Source organism: Chanos chanos, chromosome 11 (genome assembly GCF_902362185.1).
Source record: "Chanos chanos chromosome 11, fChaCha1.1, whole genome shotgun sequence".
NCBI classification, from domain to species: Eukaryota; Metazoa; Chordata; class Actinopteri; order Gonorynchiformes; family Chanidae; genus Chanos; species Chanos chanos.
The window spans coordinates 9,809,240-9,829,015 of record NC_044505.1 but is presented as its reverse complement, the minus strand read 5'-3'; the positions used below and the strand labels follow the sequence as shown (position 1 = coordinate 9,829,015).

The following is a 19,776-nucleotide window of genomic DNA, read 5'->3' as shown; positions in this document are numbered from 1 at the left end:
CCTGGAGTCCAACGACTCTAGCCCCCCCCCCCACCACCACCACCACCACACACACACACACACACACACCTCGTTGCTTTCATTGCTTTGCAACAGGATGGTTTTGATCATTTTCAGACTGAAACATGGCACCTTGATTAGACCGCAGTAGCGGGGGAGACCTGTGTTTTCGGACAGCTTTGTATACACACACACAGGCGCATGCACACACACACACACACACACAAAATGCAAATGTTGTTTTGTGTATTTTACACAGCAATGGTACTTATGCGGCCTATGACCTTACAGATTAGGAATGATATATAAGCTATGCTGGGCATTTTCTAATTGTAGAAGGTGTGTTAATACTTGTACTGCTTGTTTGCAGTAAAGTATACCAAAGATTCTATTATTGTGCATAACAAAGACTCAGAAGCACAATGCAAACTTGTACTACATGACAAACACAGCAGGAAAACAGGAAGGTGTAAAACTACATCCACATGGACAAAAGGACTGGTTAAAACCCATTAACTTTGGCTGAAATGAATATTCTAACAGCATTGGGTCCTCTGGTATGGCTGCCCACACAGATGCCCATAAAATGCGACATGCTTGAAAATAATAATAATAATAATAATAATAATAATAATAATACAAAAAAATAAACAGAGCTGTTTTAAAACTGACTAAGGTTTATGCTGAAATTCCATGGTGATATCAGATATCCTACTGGAAAATGCTGATTTTTTCTTTTTTTATGGCCATTTGTTTGAACGATGCTAATACACTAATGCTGCTCTTCTGGACGTGACTGAATAGCGGAGAGGTCATAAAATCGAGGTATTAGCGGAGAGTGAATTCTGGGAGAATGTAAAGTGCTCACAAAGCCATTATTAAATAGGCCTTTATGGTCCAGAGTGAAAAACATAGACTCTTGTCTCAGTGTTGTGTCTTAAAAATCTTAAACAAAGATCTTAGCTACAGCTAACTCTGTCTGTCTGTCTCTCTCTCTCTCTCTCTCTCACACACACACACACACGCACTTGCCTTATACACACATTATAAGAAGCCCCTTCACTCCACCCCGTACTGCCAGACTAGAGATAACCAGCGTTTTAAGATTCCAGAGCGGTGAGAATTTATCGTCCCTCAGGACTGGGTGAAGGAGACTCTCTGTCTCATTAAACACAGTTTGTCCTTTGGTAAAGACACAAAGCATTTTGGGAGAGTTTGAGCGTACACTCTCCAAAACGCAACTGTCGCTTTTACTAATGTAGATATGATAAGAAGAACGAATAGCCTATTCTTCAGCATTGCTTATTTACACGTTTATTTCATACCTCAGTCGACAGCATTTGCAAAATCTGTGTAACGAACACCAGTTATCAGTTTACCAATAAGCACAGCAACTCTGTCTGTCATGTACATAAACTTATTCCCTTCTTGGGTAACAGGTTACAGAAAAAGAAGCTATTCGGCTGAACGGTTCACTTTCTTGCACGCTCTGTCGCATTGTGTCCATGTGGGGAATACCTTAATCATAGGATATAATCGGTTTAAATCCTTTACTATGAAGAGAATCTCCCACGGCCACGCTACAAAGAAACACACTCAGACAGAAAACCATCAGCGACAGGTTCTTGGGTTACGCTGCTAGATTACACTACTATCAGCGCCGCTCTCTGTCTCTCTGTACCCTAAGGAGGGGGGGTTCTTTTTTTAAAGGATTGCTTTATGACACTGATTCCAACGTGGTGATAGCAAATGGCTTGTGGAGAATATCCTTTTTTTCTGAGTGACACTATTCCACGGGACGTAGCGATGATCGCGTTCATGCAGTGGAAGTAAACAGCGTTGTAAATCAAACCACTCGAAAGAATATTCAGAGCAATAACAACATAAGTAGCCTAATAACAATAACAACAGTGTTGAGTAATGATATTATCGTGGAATGACGTACTCCTATACTTTCGAGCGTGTATTTCCACTCAATAACTACGTGTCTATAAAATGCATGTGCGCAAATAAAGGCGCTCGTTCACATTACAGACAGTTATGCTTATATTTTTAAAACACACCCAAACATCACAGCTGTGTTTGGCTAGTGGCCGTTGCTGGGAGTTGAAGGACAGAGAATGAAATTAGAGGAATGAGGCCGCTTTTAGACTTGATGTTGCTATGGAGACACAGAATCTTGGCGTTCTTCAGAAAATTCTGACATTTCTCTGCGTTTAAAACGAAAGCAATGCAATTTAAAGGACTTTTTGCCAGTGTCCTGAAACAGTGGTATATCAACACAAGAAAGCATTTCGTCTATGATTACATCTATGCATCTATTACGTCATATCAGATTTTTGTTCTTTTTTAAATTCTTAAAATTTAATTAAGATAATGTTACATTTATACACTGCAGCCGCATTCTGTCTGAATGTGATTTAAAACTTTGATTTGAGTATGAAAACCAGTTACATGAATATTGGCAAAATGTTTGAACAAAGGACACACAAAATTATATTGCTTAAAATAAAATAAAACAAAAGTCTGGCAATAATTAGGCTACATTATAATAGTACCACTGTTCCCTGACAAACAAGCACCGAATGCTCCATGCTCGATGATCTAGCATCTCAATGCTTGACATGAGCGCCCTCCAGTGTTCATAATATGTAAAAACGCACACATTTTTTTTTTTTTTCTGACAAGGATAGATGGTAGAAACTGTTGGCAATGGAAGGCACCACTTAAATCTGGTCCTTTAATGTCTTTTTATCTCTTCTCATCGTTGGCCATGAAAAGATATATCTTGTGGAAATGATTAAGTGTTTCTGAATCTCTTCGAAAGAACTGGATTCACACAAGATTACTCAAAGTCAGATGTGAGCGTTTCCAGTGCGTTGTAGCTTCTGCTGAACAGCGGGAAAAAACTCTCTAAAAAAAGATGGGGCTGATTTACTGCATATGCTTATGCCTAGTGAATGTTGAGATCTGTGGTTCCCGAAAAAAAAAAAAGGAGTTCAATATAATGCAAAATATTTGGTTTAAAAAAAAATCACCCTGAATAGCAGTTGCGAAACACATGTGTGGTAAAACAGCACTCACCATAAATGAATTATCTCTGAGCAGGTCAGCCAAAAACAGTGTTGTGCATTTCTTTCTTTGTTTTTTTTTCTTCATACTACTGAGGAAGAGCCACAACGCTGAAGCACACACACACACACACACATGCACAAAAGACATATTTCTGTCCCACTACCTCTCTCTCTCTCTCTCTCTGTCTCTGTCTCTGTCTCTGTCTCTGTCTCTCTCTCTCTCTCTCTCTCTCTCTCTCTCTTTAATAGACATATAGCCTACTCAAAGATGAGCCATAAGCAAAGACTCCTCTGCCATCAGGCTTAACATTAATTATTAATCATCAATAATGATTAATAATATTAATCATTAATCCATTTCAATTGGTGACTGGTTTAGGAGTAGAACCTTTTATTTTGATCAAACCATTTGTTAGCGTGTGAAATAATAATTTTTTTTTAAATGAAATAAAGTCAAGGACAAACTAGTCCGTTTCTGCTACACCTCTCCTGGGTGCATAAAACTGTATAATTACCCCAGTGGTGTTTGTCAAACATTTTTGACAGGCATTCTACATATTGAAGGGGATTTTTTTAGAGATTTATTTTGAGTGCAAAACTAGAGCCATAACCATATCCAGCAGGGTTGTATTTCACTCACACATTCTTGGAAATCAGTCCAAAAAAAAAAAAAAAAAAGATGAACTACTCTGAGAAATAAGAGGCTGTTGGCAGCATGTGGCGATCAGCCTGAAGGTGGCACTACAGGCTAAATATGACACAAGCTAAGGATGAATCCTTGTAGTTAAATGAGCACACACAAATCTGTAAAACAGAAAAGTCAGAAAAGAACCACTTGTTGGGATTTTTCATGTATGCATAATCAGGAAGAATAGCATGGCCAAACTGAGTAACAGGCTCAGATTAACATTATTAAACATGTCGCTTGTTTCTGAAGAGCTAAACACACCATAGCATAAGAAAACTTGTGTGAATACCATATAAATGGTGCTTAGTAAAAAAAAAAAAAAAACAGTTAAAAATGATTACGATCGTTGTTAAATTGACTAGACTGAGCGTAACACGTTAGCGTGACAAGTCAGCGTATTGTGCATGTCCGTTATGTTGAAGATAATACTTCACACAAATGAACAGACCACAGCTGGTACAGAGATGACATCTATCTCTATCTACGGTCTATGGATCTTTGTGCTCTCTCCAGGCGAGAGTCCAAGTCAGGCCACAGAGAGTCGCAGAATAAACCAGCATTTCACAACTGACTTATTCTTCCACTCTGCAACATCTCTGCCTCCAAACTTACTGATTAGGAGCAAAGCGATCGGTATTGTGATAACTAGCCTCAAGAAAGCAGCTGGCGTGTCTGTTTTTGTTTGTGCTAATATGGCTATTGAACGGTTTATGTGTAATGAACATGAGGGTGTTCGCAGTCACAGGGCCGTACTGTCCTGTGTGCTTAGGAAATTCTGGGAACATTCCTGTAGTGTAATAAACATGTGTTCCTGGGCCTGTATATACAGTGAGTGCTTTTCCCTAAGCCTTGATGAAGTGTTACAGGTTGACTCAGGGTTTTTTTTTTTTCTTTTTTTTCCCTACATGCTCTAAATCTGGCTGAGTGTGTGGCTTAGCCCTGCTGGCCTCTCCACACAGCATGTGTGATAGTGTAAATCAATGCACCCAGTTATACTGCTCAGCTTAGAGTACACACAAACACACGCACACACTGAGAGAGTGAGAGAGAGAGAGAGAGCGAGCAATGAACGGACTGACTGAGAGAGAAATAGATGGAGAGATGGGGAGAGAAGGGGAGAGAGGGAGAGAGAGAGAGAGAGAGAGAGACAGAGCGAGTGAGAGAGAGAGAGAGACAGAGCTAGCGTGAGAGAGATAGAGAGAGAGAGAGACAGAGACGGAGATGAGGAGCCTGACAGAGAGAGAGTGATGGAGAGACAGACAGGGAGAGAGGGAGGGAAGCAAAGAGGGAGAAAGGGTTATAAAGAGAGAGAGAGAGAGAGAGAGAGAGAGAGAGAGACAGAGATGAAGAGCCTGACAGAGAGAGAGAGTGATGGAGAGACAGACAGGGAGAGAGGGAGGGAAGCAGAGAGGGAGACAGGGTCATAAAGAGAGAGAGAGAGAGAGAGAGAGACTGCCACTCATGGAAGGGGGGCTGATGGGCACAAAAGCTTCACTGTGTGTATGTTTAACATAGAGTCATGCACACAGGATGTTCTTCCAGAATCTGTACTCATTCCCGTGCAGAACCCACCTAAACGGTAAGACCTCTCTCTTCAATCATTTTTGCAGTCTTACAGGACAAGAGAGACAAACATAGAGATATACTTCATAAGGATTCAGTGACAGGAAAGGTCAAAGAGCAGATCCATTATTAAGGCAGGTCTGCTGATGGTTGTCTGATGATAGCTGATGACTGGTCAGTCCACATTGTCTATATTAATAACTTTTATTACAGGTTATTAGAGACTGGTTTCAAATCTGTTTTATTCTCCTTTCCATTAGTAATGGCACAAAAATTGTAGTATCAATAGCAACAGAACCAGTCAGATGAAGTCTAATTGATAAGTAGTGACATTATTTATTTATTTATTTTTGCTTTCACTGAAAAGAGGAAGAAAAAAATTCCAAAAAAAAGGGCACATCTCATAATGAAAGTGAAAAATTCTGTGTTTTATTCCTCTTTACAGAGTGATAAAAATGAAGGCTTTCATCATTGTGGCCATTCTCCTTTCTGAACTATACACCAGCGATGGAGTCCCCTCCAGTCGCTGGTCATGCTACAAAAAGGTTCTGAAGGAAAGGAACTGCCATAACATTGCTAATGGGATGGACTGGATGAGACCCATCGAGTCTCTTCAGAACCATTTCTGGGAGGGAAACAATTGTGACATCGTTTGCTATTGCAACTTCAGAGAACTCCTCTGTTGCCCAAGGTAACTGTATTATTTGACCACTAGGTGGAGCATTTGGCAAAGGTGTAGACACAGTGCGACTGTGGGCTTGGGTTAAAAAGCAGCAGTCAGGCGCCAAACGCACGTCAGAAGGAGTTAAGATCAAGTCGCGGGCAGTTCCTAAACACTGTTCGCATTGTGACTATCATAAACTGCCTATTAATACATCTGCATATGTGTCACACCTTTATGCAAACCTCGGTTTCAGTGGTCAGTTGACAGGTCATTCGGAAACCTACCACAATGACACTAAACATGGTGTCTAGTGCAACTTTTTCTCAGTATTGAGTCTATGTTCACATCCCTGAAAAGCGCTCCCTGAAAAAAAGGATGATATTAGCAGAATATATTGGTGAGACCGTGAATGCTAAGAGAAAAATTCAGTAAAGATTGTATCTGTAAAAACAACGGGGCAACTTCCTGCTCTTGTACATAACTGATAAAACAACCAAATGTCTGACAATTACAATCAGTGGCTCATCCCAGAGCATGGCTCCAACGGGACAGCACAAAGTTAAAGTGTACAGCAACAGAGGTGCTGAATTTAGATGAGTGTTTGTTGTCCTCATGGCTGTATGTACGGAGTGATCTAAAATGTGTATGGTCATTTGGATACGTATATCACCTTGGTCTTTCGAACTTTGAAACTGTTAAAATATTGTTTTGTATGTTTGTCTCTTTTAGGGACGTCTTCTTCGGGCCAAAAATTTCGTTTGTGATCCCATGCAACAACGTGTAAACCCCTTACCCTGAGTGAACTACACGAAGAAAACTCGACACGAGACAACGCCTCTGATACGGTGTGAACCATCCTTCTTAAAGTGAAAGTGCAAAGCAGTTACCCCCGGATGAATCATCAACTCTATGGCCGCTTACAACGATTAGAACCACACACGTCAACAGCAATAGTCTCGGTTTGGAAAAAGACCTTTTGAAACTGAGCCACAAATACATGACCCCACAGCTAAACTCGTTTAAATTGGAAGAAAGCACTGATTTCCCAACTGGGCTGAAGCCAAACCATTAGAGGCTGCATCAGATTAGACGTTCAACGAACACAGAAGTAAACACCAGATTCTTGTAACACATTCTCGCGGAGTTTACTCTTTTCCATTGTTGTACGTAAAGTTAGAGAACAATTTGGATAAGCATAAAATGTTAAATGAAAAAATTCATATAAAATGAAATGCACAATTAAATTCAGGCTGTCGTTTCAAATCGTAGAAGAAAAAAAAGAATGTGTGACTTGTGCACGTGAATATGAAGCAATTCAGTAAATTCTATAAAGTCATTATCAAGCGTGTCTCGAGGCTGCGATCAGCAAAAGTAGGACACTTTCTCAATCTCTTAAATGAAGATCTGGTGGGTGGAAATGTGAAACTGTAAAAAGAAACTACCCGACTGTTGGAAGTCTATTTGAATATCGCCTTTACTGTTAGCGGTATTCGTATTGATTCCGACTTCCTTTCCTCAGAACACATATCTTAAGCTTCTCGTTTGAAACAAAGAGACCAGGCGGTGGTTTTTGTACGGATGCCAGGTTTTCTTTACAAGGGGATATGGGGGCATTTTTTATCACAAATTTGCATTTCTCACTGGAGACTGAACCTGTTACATGACAGCTTTCATTTTGAATACGCATGTTTACTCTTGCCTGCTATAGAACGGTTCTGATCTGTTGTGGCAATGCGCGGCTATGAGGCGTACACCACAGTATTTTGTTTTCAACAAGGACTGACTTAACAAGACATGGTAAAAACGACAGGAGACTTTTGCAACAAAGACACAAATTATTTTCAAGTGGCTGATTCTTAGAGGGGTAATTTATGTATTATTCATTTGTCTCTTCAAGGACGCTTAAAAAAAAAACCTAATAGCCTATAAACACATGGTTACCTGTCAAGTCAGTTGGTCAAAAAGAAAGATAACTGAATTCTGATTTGCAAATGTGATTAGCCAATGTCAAATTGTGACATTATTGCAGTTGTGTCATCGTTTCCTTGAGAGGAACTGGCACAAACTGTTGAATTTACATGTGCTGATCCTGCTTCATAAGTAAACATAACTGCAACCAAACAGATTATGAAACAGAATGCTTGACACACAGTCAGTAGAAGACAGTTTGGACTTTTCAGGAGATCAATGATCACAGTTCATATTTATGGGCTCTTCACAGCTAAGCAACTTCAAACGCCCTTTGACACCTCTGATAGGTTGTGGGTGTTCAAATCACCCACCACTCTCAAAAAGCCATTGGTAAAGTGCATTTTCAGTGACTGGGGAATGTTGTTTAAGTTGTTTAAATGAACACATGGCTTGTGGGTCACAGTGTTATGTTAATTGCTGTCTGGATTCCACTACATATGGAACGTCAAGTTGTGAACAATGGCATTGGAAGCAACAACAACAGTGGCAGACCTAGAAACCATTTGGCCCGGAAACAGCTGAAGATTAAGCAAAGAAGTCACACTAAAATTGGGAGACACTCAATAACAACAAAATTATGGCCAGGAAATATGGGTTGAATACTTTCTCTTTGACTTTAAGACAAAGTCATTTATTTCCACCTTATTAGATAGACAAAATGTATTTTGAATAGTTGAATTTGTAGCAGATTATCAGGGCATCTTCAATGATAGCCAAATTCCAGTCAGTTTCAGGCCAAAGTTAAAACATGCAGGTAGGGTTTGGAGGTAAAGCCCTGGTCCTAAATGGGCAAGCATTATCAATGCCTACACCTACATGCTCACATGTTGCGCTTTTAAAAGACTAATTTTGTTTATGTGAAGTAGTAAACTTCAGGCCCACGTTTTCAAGAGTTATCATATGCAGACTGGTATTATAGTAAGCATAACGATGCTGGGGGTTATACTATCTAGACCTCATCGTTAACCTCAAAATATGTAACGAGGCCACAAAAGAATCAAAAGTGCAGGAAACGTGTCACACGTAACCCGGCGAATATCTCGAAACAACGTGATCATGTTTGTAATTCTTGTGCATGGGGGGAGGGGTCAAGACATATTGGTTCACCTAGATTCCCCATACTGTTTATGACTGATTATCGGTTTTCACATGTTTTTTTAAAAGGTCCACAGAATTGTGTCCTTAAGAAAACTGTGTAAGTTTCAAAGCTATTCTTTTATTCCCCAGGGAGTAACGTTCATTAGCAAGTCTCATTATAAAAAACGCAGGTTAATCAATATCCGACTGCAACTTGATACCCCCTTTAACCTCGTGTAAAGCGGCAACAGAAACTGGCTTGGCGTGGCTTTGCATAACAATGTGGCCTAGTTCAGACTAAGTCTGTGCCTTTGCTCTTACGCTGGCTGTAAGCGGTACCCAGCTGTCAGCCATTGTCCCACTGCGCTTCATGTGGGACGATTTGCCGTTAAACTGAAGTCATCATGTTATGGCGCTGCATTGTAGCGTTGCATGTGCAATGTGCACGCTTGCATGGTTTTTGCCGTCAAATTACATCTCCGCGTTCTTCCTTAAATGTGAACCGGCGATTGCTCTGTTTTCTAACTGAATCCACGGTTCGGGCTCGATGTCAAAATATACAGGAAAAAAACGAACCAGGCAAGTTGCAGCTTCGTCTACAACTAAAGCGAAAAATGTCACAAAATCGAATCAAATCCCCTGTCGGCGTCTTACTTGTTAAAAATATCGTTTCTAGTGATATAATAGTGTCTTTGCAACTATATAACCGCAGTAACTTAAAACTATGTAATTCTAGCAAATCTCATAAAGTAGCATTTCACATATGCTGTTTGGGACTGAGATTCGTAGCGCGAGCGCTATTACCGCTGTTAAATTTAAATCCTAAATTTGACCAATTGTCGGGCAGGCAATGATACCCGTCATTTAGGAGTGTCTTTCACACACTACACTGATGGCTGTAGTGGGCGTTACTCTGGCCAATGGGAAATAGAGATTATATTCTGGATTCAAATTTGAATATTCTGTAGCCATTCAAAAGTGTAGTCAATCTCGTGGGGGAGGAGCTCTAAAGGCATTTAATCAAGCTTGTACGCTCTGTACCATACTGACAAAACAGTGTTGAAGAACTTAGCTACCATTGCATTCGTCGATTGTAGTGTGGCTAAGTACAGGTAAGTTTGTCTGTCTCTAGACTACTCTACGAAATTATAGAAGTTGCTTTTTGAAGTTGTGGTAACGCGAATTAATTCCAGTAAAACACACACGGAGGACAGATATGTTGGCCTGTTTTGTGTTGTTTAGCGACGTTATTTTGATTTTAAAAGTTTTTTTTTTCCGAGGGTAAAGCTAACGTTAGGCTAACTAGGTTAACTTGTATAAGGATTAACTTCGTTTTATCCTCGTGCTCACCATTTTGGCGAACTGAAGTATTTACCGGAAAAAATCTCTCTTTTTTTTTACTTTGTCAAAATATTACCTCAGCATATAAACTGAAAAGTTGCGACTCGTATTACAGACGTTTTGGTTAAGTAGTGTCGTATCGCTTCAGTGAAACTATCAATGAGGTCGTGCCGTGTTCAGTCTATGAGAGATCTCACTCATATGGTGTGCATTGATATTACATCGCAGAGTTTCTTCAATTTCACACCTTTGTGTCCTGTGTCGAGGTTGCGTATCAAGGAATGCCTTTTAGGCGGGAAACAAAATGGAGGGACGCTTATTGTTCTGGTCGAAACGAAGCAGGAACTTGATCGGATTAACTTAATTTAGCTACATTACTGAATGATTACTTCCTCCCTATGGGACGGTGGCGAAGTTACGGAATTTGTGCTTCAAACGACAAACAACTGTAGTTACCATTCAAAACTTCAGTTTCACTATACTTATAAAAAAAAATGTTAATTTCAGAATAATTGCAGCCATGGGTAAAGATCCAAATAAACCCAGAGGAAAGATGTCCTCGTACGCATTCTTTGTGCAGGACTGTCGTGAGAAACATAAGTCGAAAAACCCTGGCACTTCAGTCAACTTCGCAGAGTTCTCCAAGAAGTGTTCTGAGAGGTGGAAGGTAAGTTAAGAACAGCCATATTAAGCGTTTGTTTTTCCGGGGATTTAGAAGCACAGCTGTGGGAGGGGTTCAACTACGCAACTGTTGATTTGAGTGAGGGCGGGAGAAGCAGAGCGCTAAAGCTTGTCAGGCCTGCACGCAGTTTGTGAATACCCGGGAAACTACGTTTCAGTGGGAACCGATTAATTGAAAAGACGATTTTCTTTCTGTTATTTGGACACAACGGAACAATATGGCAGAATTACGCTAGTGTGGAATAGGAAACTTTTAATGATTTAATTAAATGACCTGTTTTGTCAACTTTGACGTTGAAATTTTTTTTTTCATTTGTGCATGGCTTTAAGTTAGTTAAAGACCAGGTTGAAGTTATTACCGTTATGTTGTCTTGCAGGCCCTGTCAGGGTCAGAGAAAGGCAAGTATGAAGAAATGGCTAGGAATGACAAGGTCCGTTATGACCGAGAGATGAAATCCTACGTGCCTCCCAAGGGTGCCAAGAAAGGGAAAAAGAAAAAGGACCCCAACGCTCCTAAGAGACCCCCGTAAGAAGTGTACATTTTTAACTCTACTCTTATTATATACATTGCCACAGTGCCAGTGTTGTAATGTGTGTGTTTTTTTTTTTTCTTTAATATTTTACAGGTCCGCATTCTTCATCTTTTGCTCTGATAAGCGTCCCGACGTGAAGAGCAAGAATCCGGGCATCTCCATCGGCGACGTCGCGAAGAAGCTGGGCGAACTGTGGTCCAAACTGTCGCCCAAAGAGAAATCTCCGTATGAGCAGAAAGCCCAGAAGTTGAAAGAGAAATATGACAAGGTAGGTCCTAACCCGGCCGTAAGGGGAATATTCACACGTTTCAAAAAGGGTTAAGTGAAAAGGGCATTAACGAACCAATTGTTTTCGTAGGACCTCGCTGCATACCGCTCCAAGGGCAAAGGCGATGTAGGTAAGAAGGGCGGGCCAGGGAGGCCATCGGGAAAGAAAGCAGAGCCGGCAGACGATGACGACGATGAGGAAGAGGAAGACGATGAAGACGAGGATGACGATGAGGATGATGACGACGACGATGACTAAACTCTGGAAACTTGAGCAAAATTTACTGAATTATTTGCAAAAAACAATGTGAAAATGCAATGATTTTTTTTTTTTTAAGCATTTGAGCTTTTCAAAACATGTACAATAATCTGTAAAACTGATATGCATATTGAGGTCATGTACTGTTTTGTAAATGAAATGGATTTTTTTTGTTTTGTTTTTTTCTCTGAGCACTGTCGTTAATGTCTTGCATTGTGGTGGTTGGGTTTTGGGTCCCCTCCCCCTTTTCCTCCCCTCTCTATTTGATATGGTTTTCACTGCCATTTTAAGATAAACATGGAACAATGTTTGTGTAGTTAAGTTTAAGACAGGTTTTTTTAAACTTTGTGCTTTTGAACAATTTGTGTAGACTGGCTTTTTTTTTTATAATAAAAGTTTTGTATATTATGCAAAGTAGTCTTGAACTGTCCCCTTTTAAAGTTTGTCAGTTTATTTTTAAGTCTTCACTGCAACTTTAAATACAAAACACATTGCCCACAGTTCACACGCAGCTGGTTCGAACAGTGTTCCTCAATCCTGCTCCTGGGGAACCGCTATTCTGCAGGTTTTCCATCTTTCCCTACTGCACAAAACTGGCTGAACTCATCAGTGGCACTTTTGATTGACATGCTCATCATCAAATCAGGTGTGTTTGGAGCAAGGATAGAAGATATGTAGAGCGGGGGAAGTGTTCCAGAAAGCGGGTTTAGTGAAGACTCAAAGAAGTAAACCTCCATTCTCCTAGCAAAGCAAAGCCATAGGGCTCTTCTGTTAGGAGTTAGTTAGGTTTACTACTTACTTTGAGTTAACTAACTCCTAACAGAAGAAGCCCTATGGCTTTGCTTTGCTAGGAGAATGGAGGTTTACTTCTTTGAGTTAACTAACTCTTGAGTTTTCACTAAACCTGCTTTCTGCAGTACCCTCCTGTGCACATGCTTGCTTCAGCTGGACTTCATTAGTTGACTCTTTGAAGGAACCAGCAGATCTGACTTCACACCTGGCTCCAGGTCTTAATTAGCAGTTGATTAGTTAATCTAAATACCTGTGCACATAGCAGGCTGCAACAAACTGACCTTTATTTTCTTTAAATATCTTTGCTCTAATCCGTTCTCTATGATTGTCCCTTGAATGAGCTGTTGCAATAGAAGATTTAAGTTTTCAGAGCTGGTCATTTCTCAGCGTAAAAGCAAAGGGCTTGAGGACTAGAAACAGACTGAAAGCTGCTTTCTGTACAGTAGACACTGCAATGAAGACGTGTATTGTCAGTTGATGGACGCAGCTTGTGGCTCCCGAGTGCTGTAAACCTTTGTTTTCAGCACGTGAGGTACCAAAAATAGGGGTGTTAAGTGAATGGTATTTAGCTAAAGCCAGTAATGCTTGGTATTAGTGCTTAATGTAAGTAAAGCACGGTCTTTAGCATAAGGCTTTCACAATTTCAGACCTGACACGACAAAACGCAGAAAAGCCATTGATAAAAATGTTCATTCTTTTTATTTTGAGAAAACAATGCCAATATATATATTTTTTTTGTGTGTGTGTTTTTTTTTTTTTTATAAGTTATATATTTACACCTTCATTAAAGGCCCCACTGTACAATTCAATGTTAAATTTTTAGAAAATCGTATTTACATTGTACAAAACGTTGCATACACGGCAGTCGACGCCTCGGCTTTCAGAAACTGCTCCGCTTTTCCCTGGCTGATTTTTTTTTGTTTTTTTGTTTTGTGCATTTGCAAAATATTTGCTTATTCTCACAAGCCATATTCATTCGACATCCATCCCGTTTTATTACAAATCATCCATTCCCCCCTGCCCAAGCAAAAAATTGTGCAATAGCCAAAAAGTAAAAACATAAATACAAACCGTCATCTTTAACCCCCTTCCCTTCGTTCATTTTCATATGCATTGAAAAACCATAACCAGTCCCATCCAATCTAAAATGTTTTTTAGATTTTTCCTGTGTCAAATATCAATATAACTCAAGTGGCAATACGTCCTTTAACACAGCAGGGATACCCAGTGTTAATACTTAAAAAAAAAAAAAAAAAGAATATTTTGTTGAAGGCGACAGATAATCAGCAGTCTCTGGAGTGATGAGTCATCCAATCGTAACGATCAATCGGTGAAGACCGGCTCTCGTGCTGTCCTGCGTGATCAAGCGTTTCAGATGCTTTTCTTTTTACACTTATTCTCTCCAGAAGAATCTTTTTGGGGGGGGGGAGAGACAAAGTCCCCAAAGAAGATCTCATTACGAAACGAAGACCAGAGAGAGTGTGTGTAAACATGATCTGTGGATGAGTGGGTAAAACTGTCACTTTGTGATTGAAGTGCTGCGCGTTTTTTTTGTTTTTTTGTCTGAAGGAGATGATTGACGGCGTGCCGCTCTCAGTTGGTCACGTATTTACATTAGTAAACACATTTACACGATTCTGGTGCCGCCGCCGGCTGATAAAGGGTGAATCAAGACGGCATCGTCTCTTAAAAACACCCCCGTAATGTTTTTCTTTTTTAAAAAAAAAAAAAAAAACCAAAAGATTGGCTGGTCTCAAACAGCCACTATGTTGTTCATTTCCCATTTCTGAGTGCTCTTGCTGTTGTCACAGTCCGAGATGAAGACTTTGTGTAGGATGTCTGACCGATCGAGGCATTTTCCAGTGGGTATGTGCGTGAAGCGATGGAGATCCTGGATTGGAGGGGGTGGGAAAAACACAAACATTCAGACATTCATCGCCGAGCACAGAAACCGTTCGCGTTACAAACATGACAAGGGCTTACGGGAAGACAAAACATTACTATTACCTTAAGATGACAGCTCTGGTACATGCACAATATTTCTCAATATGACTCGATCGAAACTTTTACCTGTCCCGTGTTTCTCCGCTCCTACCCCTTAGGACTGCCTCTGTTCAAACCCATTACTAACGCACCTCGTAGGACCGGTCTGCTAATCGACATGTCCTTAAATAGATGAACGGGGGGGTGTATGTACAGGGCTAAGCTGAAAATGTGCTTTAGCGCGGGGCCCCAGGGCTGGAGTTGAAAAAAACTGGGGTGTCAGGCACTGTTTCTGTACCTGAAGGCCCGCTGCTCAGTACAGCAAATGTCTCTCCCTGTTCTAAACACACCTGATTCAGCTGACGAAGGCTGAGAGAATAATCAGCTGATGAGTTGATTCAGGTGTGTTAGAGCAGGTATAGAGCTGCACAACACACCTGGAGTGTGACTGATGCAGTAAACCTGACTTGACTGCTGAAAAGCGGGGGGGGGGGTGAGGGGTTGACTTACCTTAAAGTACCTCCACTCTGTGTGTTCGTTCAGGTTACAATGCGTGACGATGACGGCCGAACCGTCGGGTCCTTTGGTCAGGCACTGGTCATACTGCATGAGCTGGTTGGCCTCGTTAATACGGAAGAGCTGGAGGAGAACAACAAAGCACAAAGCCAGAAATTTACAAAAATGATACAAGAACTTTCCAAACTCTTTCTGCTGGTGTTTAGGTACGGCGACGTCACCAAAACGAATATTTTCATTGACCGTACTTCTTTCTTTCTTTTTTTTTCCCCCCTCTATACCTGGTTTCCACCCATCCTATGACAGGGCCCAATCTCCACGTTCCCACCATTGGTGTGGCCCATGCTGTCGATACAGTAACTGGTTTCAAATCCACGAATCTGAACAAAGGAAATGTAAGGTCAGTCCGCGTTTGATGGACAGAAAAATGAGCCAATCGGCTCTGAGGCTTCTCTTCGAGAAGACGACAGTACCTCTCCCCACTCCACGTTTTTGGGAGGCAGAGGGTAGTGTGCGGGGATGTCATAAGCGATCTCCTCCATGAACCATTTGAAGCTCTTGCAGCGATGTTCCTCTCTGAATTTCTTCAGCGGGCCGATGTCTCCGTACGCCAGCGTCAGTGTCTCCGGACGACTGGCGTAGAAATAGTCCTTGTATTCGTCCCACCATACCTCCACGACGCGCACGTAGTTCTGAACACGAAGACACGGGCAGAAAGAACAGAGAGGTTTAGTTCAGACGGCTTAACTGTAATTTGCCAGTTAAATCGGTTCAATTATGAGTTAGCACATAAGAAAAAACACCACTTGATTATAAATCTTGATTTATCATCAGTTAATCTCAATCTTTATCAATCATTCACACACCGCTTATAAGGATTTTAAAAGTGCTCATTTCTATAAATTTGTTTGCATGATCCAATATGAAAGCACGCATGATTAACATAACTATAATTATATGAACTGAGATTATAGCTGAGTAAAAAAAAAATAAATATAAATAAATAAATAAACTACAGCAGAGCATGATGAAGGCGGGTCTGACCTTGAGGGTGGGGGAGGAGCCAACATGGGCTGGGGGCGGGTTTCCCTGCCAGCCCTGCAGGCGATAGATGTGTCCAACACGAGAGCAGGGCACGAACAGCAGCTGCCCTCCGCACTGCCAAATCTACACAGAGCAGATGACTCAAGTCAAAGACCACACAGACACACACACACACACACACACACACTTAACAGCTTGATAAACCACACAGACCACAAACACAAGCTCACACTTAAGCCTCTGAAGCCACAATATTTTATTTATATATCCTGATATACCACACCTTAAAAAAACACATGAGTAAGATACATTCTAAGTACTGTAGACATTCAGAAACTATTACACTGTGCGCTGATAATGCATAATAGATACTGATAATGCATAATAGATTAAAAAGGATTTTTAATGGAAAATATCTCTTAATAGCAAAGCGTAGTGTACTGTTGGACTTATACTCTGGGTCCTAAACCACCGTCAAATTAAAAAAAAAAAGGAAAACAAAAGAAGAAAAAAAGAAAGGAAAGTGTGGAGTACCTTGTAGGAGATCTCAAAGTTTTCTCCTCCCCAGATCTGTAGGCCAGGGTCATAGAGACCGAGCTCAAAGAAGAAGTCTCTCTCTATGGCAAACAGCCCCCCCGCCATGGCCGGAGACCTGCCCCCGACACACACACACACGCATCAGACATCTCTCCCCCGACGCTCCTGCGTCATTTAAACAGGATCACCAAAAAACTGGAGACACCACCAAGAATCAACGGGAGAAAACGCCCTCTTCCGCATCTGCATACGATTGACTGACATGCCCCTCACCATGACGACTGTCTGATTGCACTTACCGCCGACGTTCCACCATTCGGTCCCAATGGAGCTTTTCAGATTATGACTGATGGCTTAAGCATAGCCCTATCTAGCCTCTCCAGTATCTGACAGACTGGTACCTCTGCTAATGGCATACCTTCACTACCTTTCACAGCTATTTCACTTTATTATCCTGGCCTGTCAAGTCCTGTCAGAAAAGCAGGTGAATTCACATGCAGAAAAGCAGTAAGTCAAGCTGAAGACAGCCTTGTGATAGTTTAGGTACCAGTGAAAACGGCATTAAACGGACTCTTTGTCATCCGTCACCCAGGCCGTCCGTGACGTGGGATCACGGAAAACGCTAAAGTTATCTCTCAAAAACACAGCAGGACAAAAACCGACTTGGTGGGCGGTCCCGTGGAGCAGGATTTTGCAGTGAGACGGACAGCTTCGGTCGAAAGTCAAAACCGCCCAATAGGGACGTTCCTTCATCTCTGCTCCCATTGCACGGTTTTCACTAGAGGGTTATCTGGCCACTGAAAAATCCTGCTTTGGTATCGCTGGGTATCATTATCACCCCAAAACCCCTCTGATTTGATCAAATAAAACAGCGGGGGGGAGGGGGGTGAAGATGTGCTGAGAGTTTCATACACGAGGAGAAGAGATTACACAGGGGACAGGACATCACGTTAAATGATCACAAGCACATGCGACGCGACAACTCACAGGGCTAGAGCAGCGTGAATTTTCACATTGGTTACAGAAGCAGGGCTTTAATCAACCGCTAAAGGGAAAAGGCTCAATCGACGCCGTGATGCTTGGATTGAGAATTTACGATGGAGCCCTTTCCAAAATGAAATATTACAGCCAACAGTGAACATCAGTCGGTTAAGCTGTTGCGTGTTATGGGGTTATAAATGTTATGAATATGATGCATGAATGAGCGTATGCAAATCACCAAAAAAATGCACTGCGTCTAAGAGATTTGAGGAGTCAGAGCGGATGAGTGGACATTTTAAATTTACGGTCCGATTAAACGTTGAATTAATACGACTACTGATTAATAACTGTTAGCCCCGCCACCAGAACGTGATTGGGAAGATTCCAAACAGTTGGATGACTCAAACATGCTGGCTTTATTAGTAGTGGTTGCGTTCGGGTTTGCTTTCGCGCTCATGCACAAAAAGCAAGTAGTGTTTTATTCGTAAGTCCATTGTCTTACCGGCCCTCTCTCTCTCTCTCTTTTATTTGTTTTTTTTTGCCTTTGCGGTGTATAGTGGTCTTTAATTACCGATAGGGCTCGGTTCTAGTTAATCTCTTCTGCTTCTCTCTGTTACCGAGAGGCACTCGTTTCCAGAGCATGCTCCAGTCCCATGCTCCCCGGGCAAAGCCATCCTCGTCCCCGCTGCCCTGGGGCTCAATGCTGAAAGTCTGGCCGTTAATGGAGTCTATGAGGGGCACCGTGCAGATCGTTCTGGTGGGGGGGGGGGGGGGGGGGGGGGGGGGGGGGGGGGGGGGGGGGGGGGGGGGGGGGGGGGGGTTTGGACACCCCGCAAACATGGAGGGAAAAAAAAAAAAAAAAGGATGGAGAGATAGAGGGAAGGAGGGGAGCCATGCAATCATTCACACACACACACACACAAACATATAAAAAAAAACACACACACGCAAACACGGACGTTGACGGAAACACGTATACAAAACGCGGGACGACAACACGCACGAGACACAGGGGAGAGGATGGGGTACGGGCAGGGGGGGAAAGAACAGAGAGAGAGAGAGAGAGAGAGAGAGAGAGAGAATGAGGGTGTGCATTAGTACGGTGGATGAGTGAGACTGCTTTACCGATAGGGTTCGGTTCTATGCTTTCTCTTAGCTTTCTCCTTGCTGCTCAGAGGGACTCTTTTCCAGAGCAGGCTCCAATCCCAGGCGCCGCGCGCCAGGCCGTCCTCGTCGCCGCCCTGCTGCGGCTCTACGGTATAATCATTGCCGTCTATGTAATCTATCAAAGGCACTGTGCAAACCGTTCTGCAACATTAATCAAACAGAACAGCAACGTTACACGCCAAAAAAAAGCTACGCTCCAGGAAAAAACAAAACAAAACAAAACAAAAAAAAAAAAAGCTCCTGGCCTGCGTGAATGAGAAAAATGTGTGTGTGTGTGTGTGTGGCTACGGTCAGTGCTGAAGTCAATGGGTTTTGTACTGTAATGTTCAAATATGAATTATGTACCTTTATGTTGGAATATCGTCTTTTTTTTCCCCCTGTAAATCTTTCTATTTCTCTTTTGAAGCCTCCTTTTTCATTTTCAAGCTACTGTTTATCACATATACATCTGCCTTCTACTGTTTACCACATATACATCTGCCTTCTACTGTTTACCACATATACATCTGCCTTCTACTGTTTATCACATATACATCTGCCTTCTACTGTTTACCACATATACATCTGCCTTCTTCTGACACATCTTTTACCTCTGTGTTGGAAAAGCACTACACTGTTATCATTATTATTACTATTAT

General features: G+C 41.6%; 3 protein-coding genes across 6 annotated transcripts in view; 2 read left to right on the top strand and 1 right to left on the bottom strand.

The window, feature by feature from the left end:
• The first annotated feature begins 5,780 nt into the window (after positions 1-5,780).
• On the top strand, positions 5,781-6,773 carry LOC115824201 (scrapie-responsive protein 1-like). The gene is made up of 2 exons (XM_030788306.1): positions 5,781-6,016; positions 6,719-6,773. Exons 1-2 carry the CDS (start codon positions 5,781-5,783, stop codon positions 6,771-6,773), a joined length of 291 nt encoding a protein of 96 aa, XP_030644166.1.
• A 4,109-nt stretch (positions 6,774-10,882) lies between these two features.
• hmgb2a (high mobility group box 2a) lies at positions 10,883-12,495 on the top strand. 4 transcript variants are annotated; one of them, XM_030787895.1, is made up of 5 exons: positions 10,883-11,045; positions 11,437-11,585; positions 11,686-11,860; positions 11,951-11,986; positions 12,026-12,495. In XM_030787895.1, the coding sequence occupies exons 1-5, from the start codon at positions 10,899-10,901 to the stop codon at positions 12,116-12,118; spliced, it is 600 nt and encodes a 199-aa protein (XP_030643755.1). In that variant the 5' UTR covers positions 10,883-10,898; the 3' UTR covers positions 12,119-12,495. The 4 variants fall into 4 exon arrangements, with proteins under 4 accessions (XP_030643755.1, XP_030643757.1, XP_030643756.1 ...); XM_030787897.1 differs by having other exon boundaries at positions 11,951-11,990; positions 12,033-12,495; XM_030787896.1 differs by having other exon boundaries at positions 11,951-11,990; positions 12,030-12,495.
• A 2,013-nt stretch (positions 12,496-14,508) lies between these two features.
• The window catches only part of galnt7 (UDP-N-acetyl-alpha-D-galactosamine: polypeptide N-acetylgalactosaminyltransferase 7), a 15,161-nt gene continuing 9,893 nt past the window's right edge, over positions 14,509-19,776 (bottom strand). Inside the window, exons 6-12 of the mRNA XM_030788150.1 lie at positions 18,543-18,725; positions 16,988-17,105; positions 16,454-16,576; positions 15,883-16,101; positions 15,691-15,789; positions 15,404-15,532; positions 14,509-14,801 (exon numbers count right to left, since the gene is read on the bottom strand). Of these exons, the coding sequence (XP_030644010.1) occupies positions 14,664-14,801; positions 15,404-15,532; positions 15,691-15,789; positions 15,883-16,101; positions 16,454-16,576; positions 16,988-17,105; positions 18,543-18,725 (1,009 nt within the window). The 3' untranslated portion in view covers positions 14,509-14,663. The remainder of the gene's footprint in view (positions 14,802-15,403; positions 15,533-15,690; positions 15,790-15,882; positions 16,102-16,453; positions 16,577-16,987; positions 17,106-18,542; positions 18,726-19,776) is intronic.

Coding starts and splice junctions, on each gene's coding strand:
- hmgb2a (XM_030787894.1), top strand. CDS start 10,899: ATGGGTAAAGATCCAAATAAACCCAGAGGAAAGATGTCCTCGTACGCA. Junction 11,586..11,685: donor AACGCTCCTAAGAGACCCCC/GTAAGAAGTGTA, acceptor AATATTTTACAG/GTCCGCATTCTTCATCTTTT. Junction 11,861..11,950: donor TGAAAGAGAAATATGACAAG/GTAGGTCCTAAC, acceptor TTGTTTTCGTAG/GACCTCGCTGCATACCGCTC.
- LOC115824201 (XM_030788306.1), top strand. CDS start 5,781: ATGAAGGCTTTCATCATTGTGGCCATTCTCCTTTCTGAACTATACACC. Junction 6,017..6,718: donor GAACTCCTCTGTTGCCCAAG/GTAACTGTATTA, acceptor TGTCTCTTTTAG/GGACGTCTTCTTCGGGCCAA.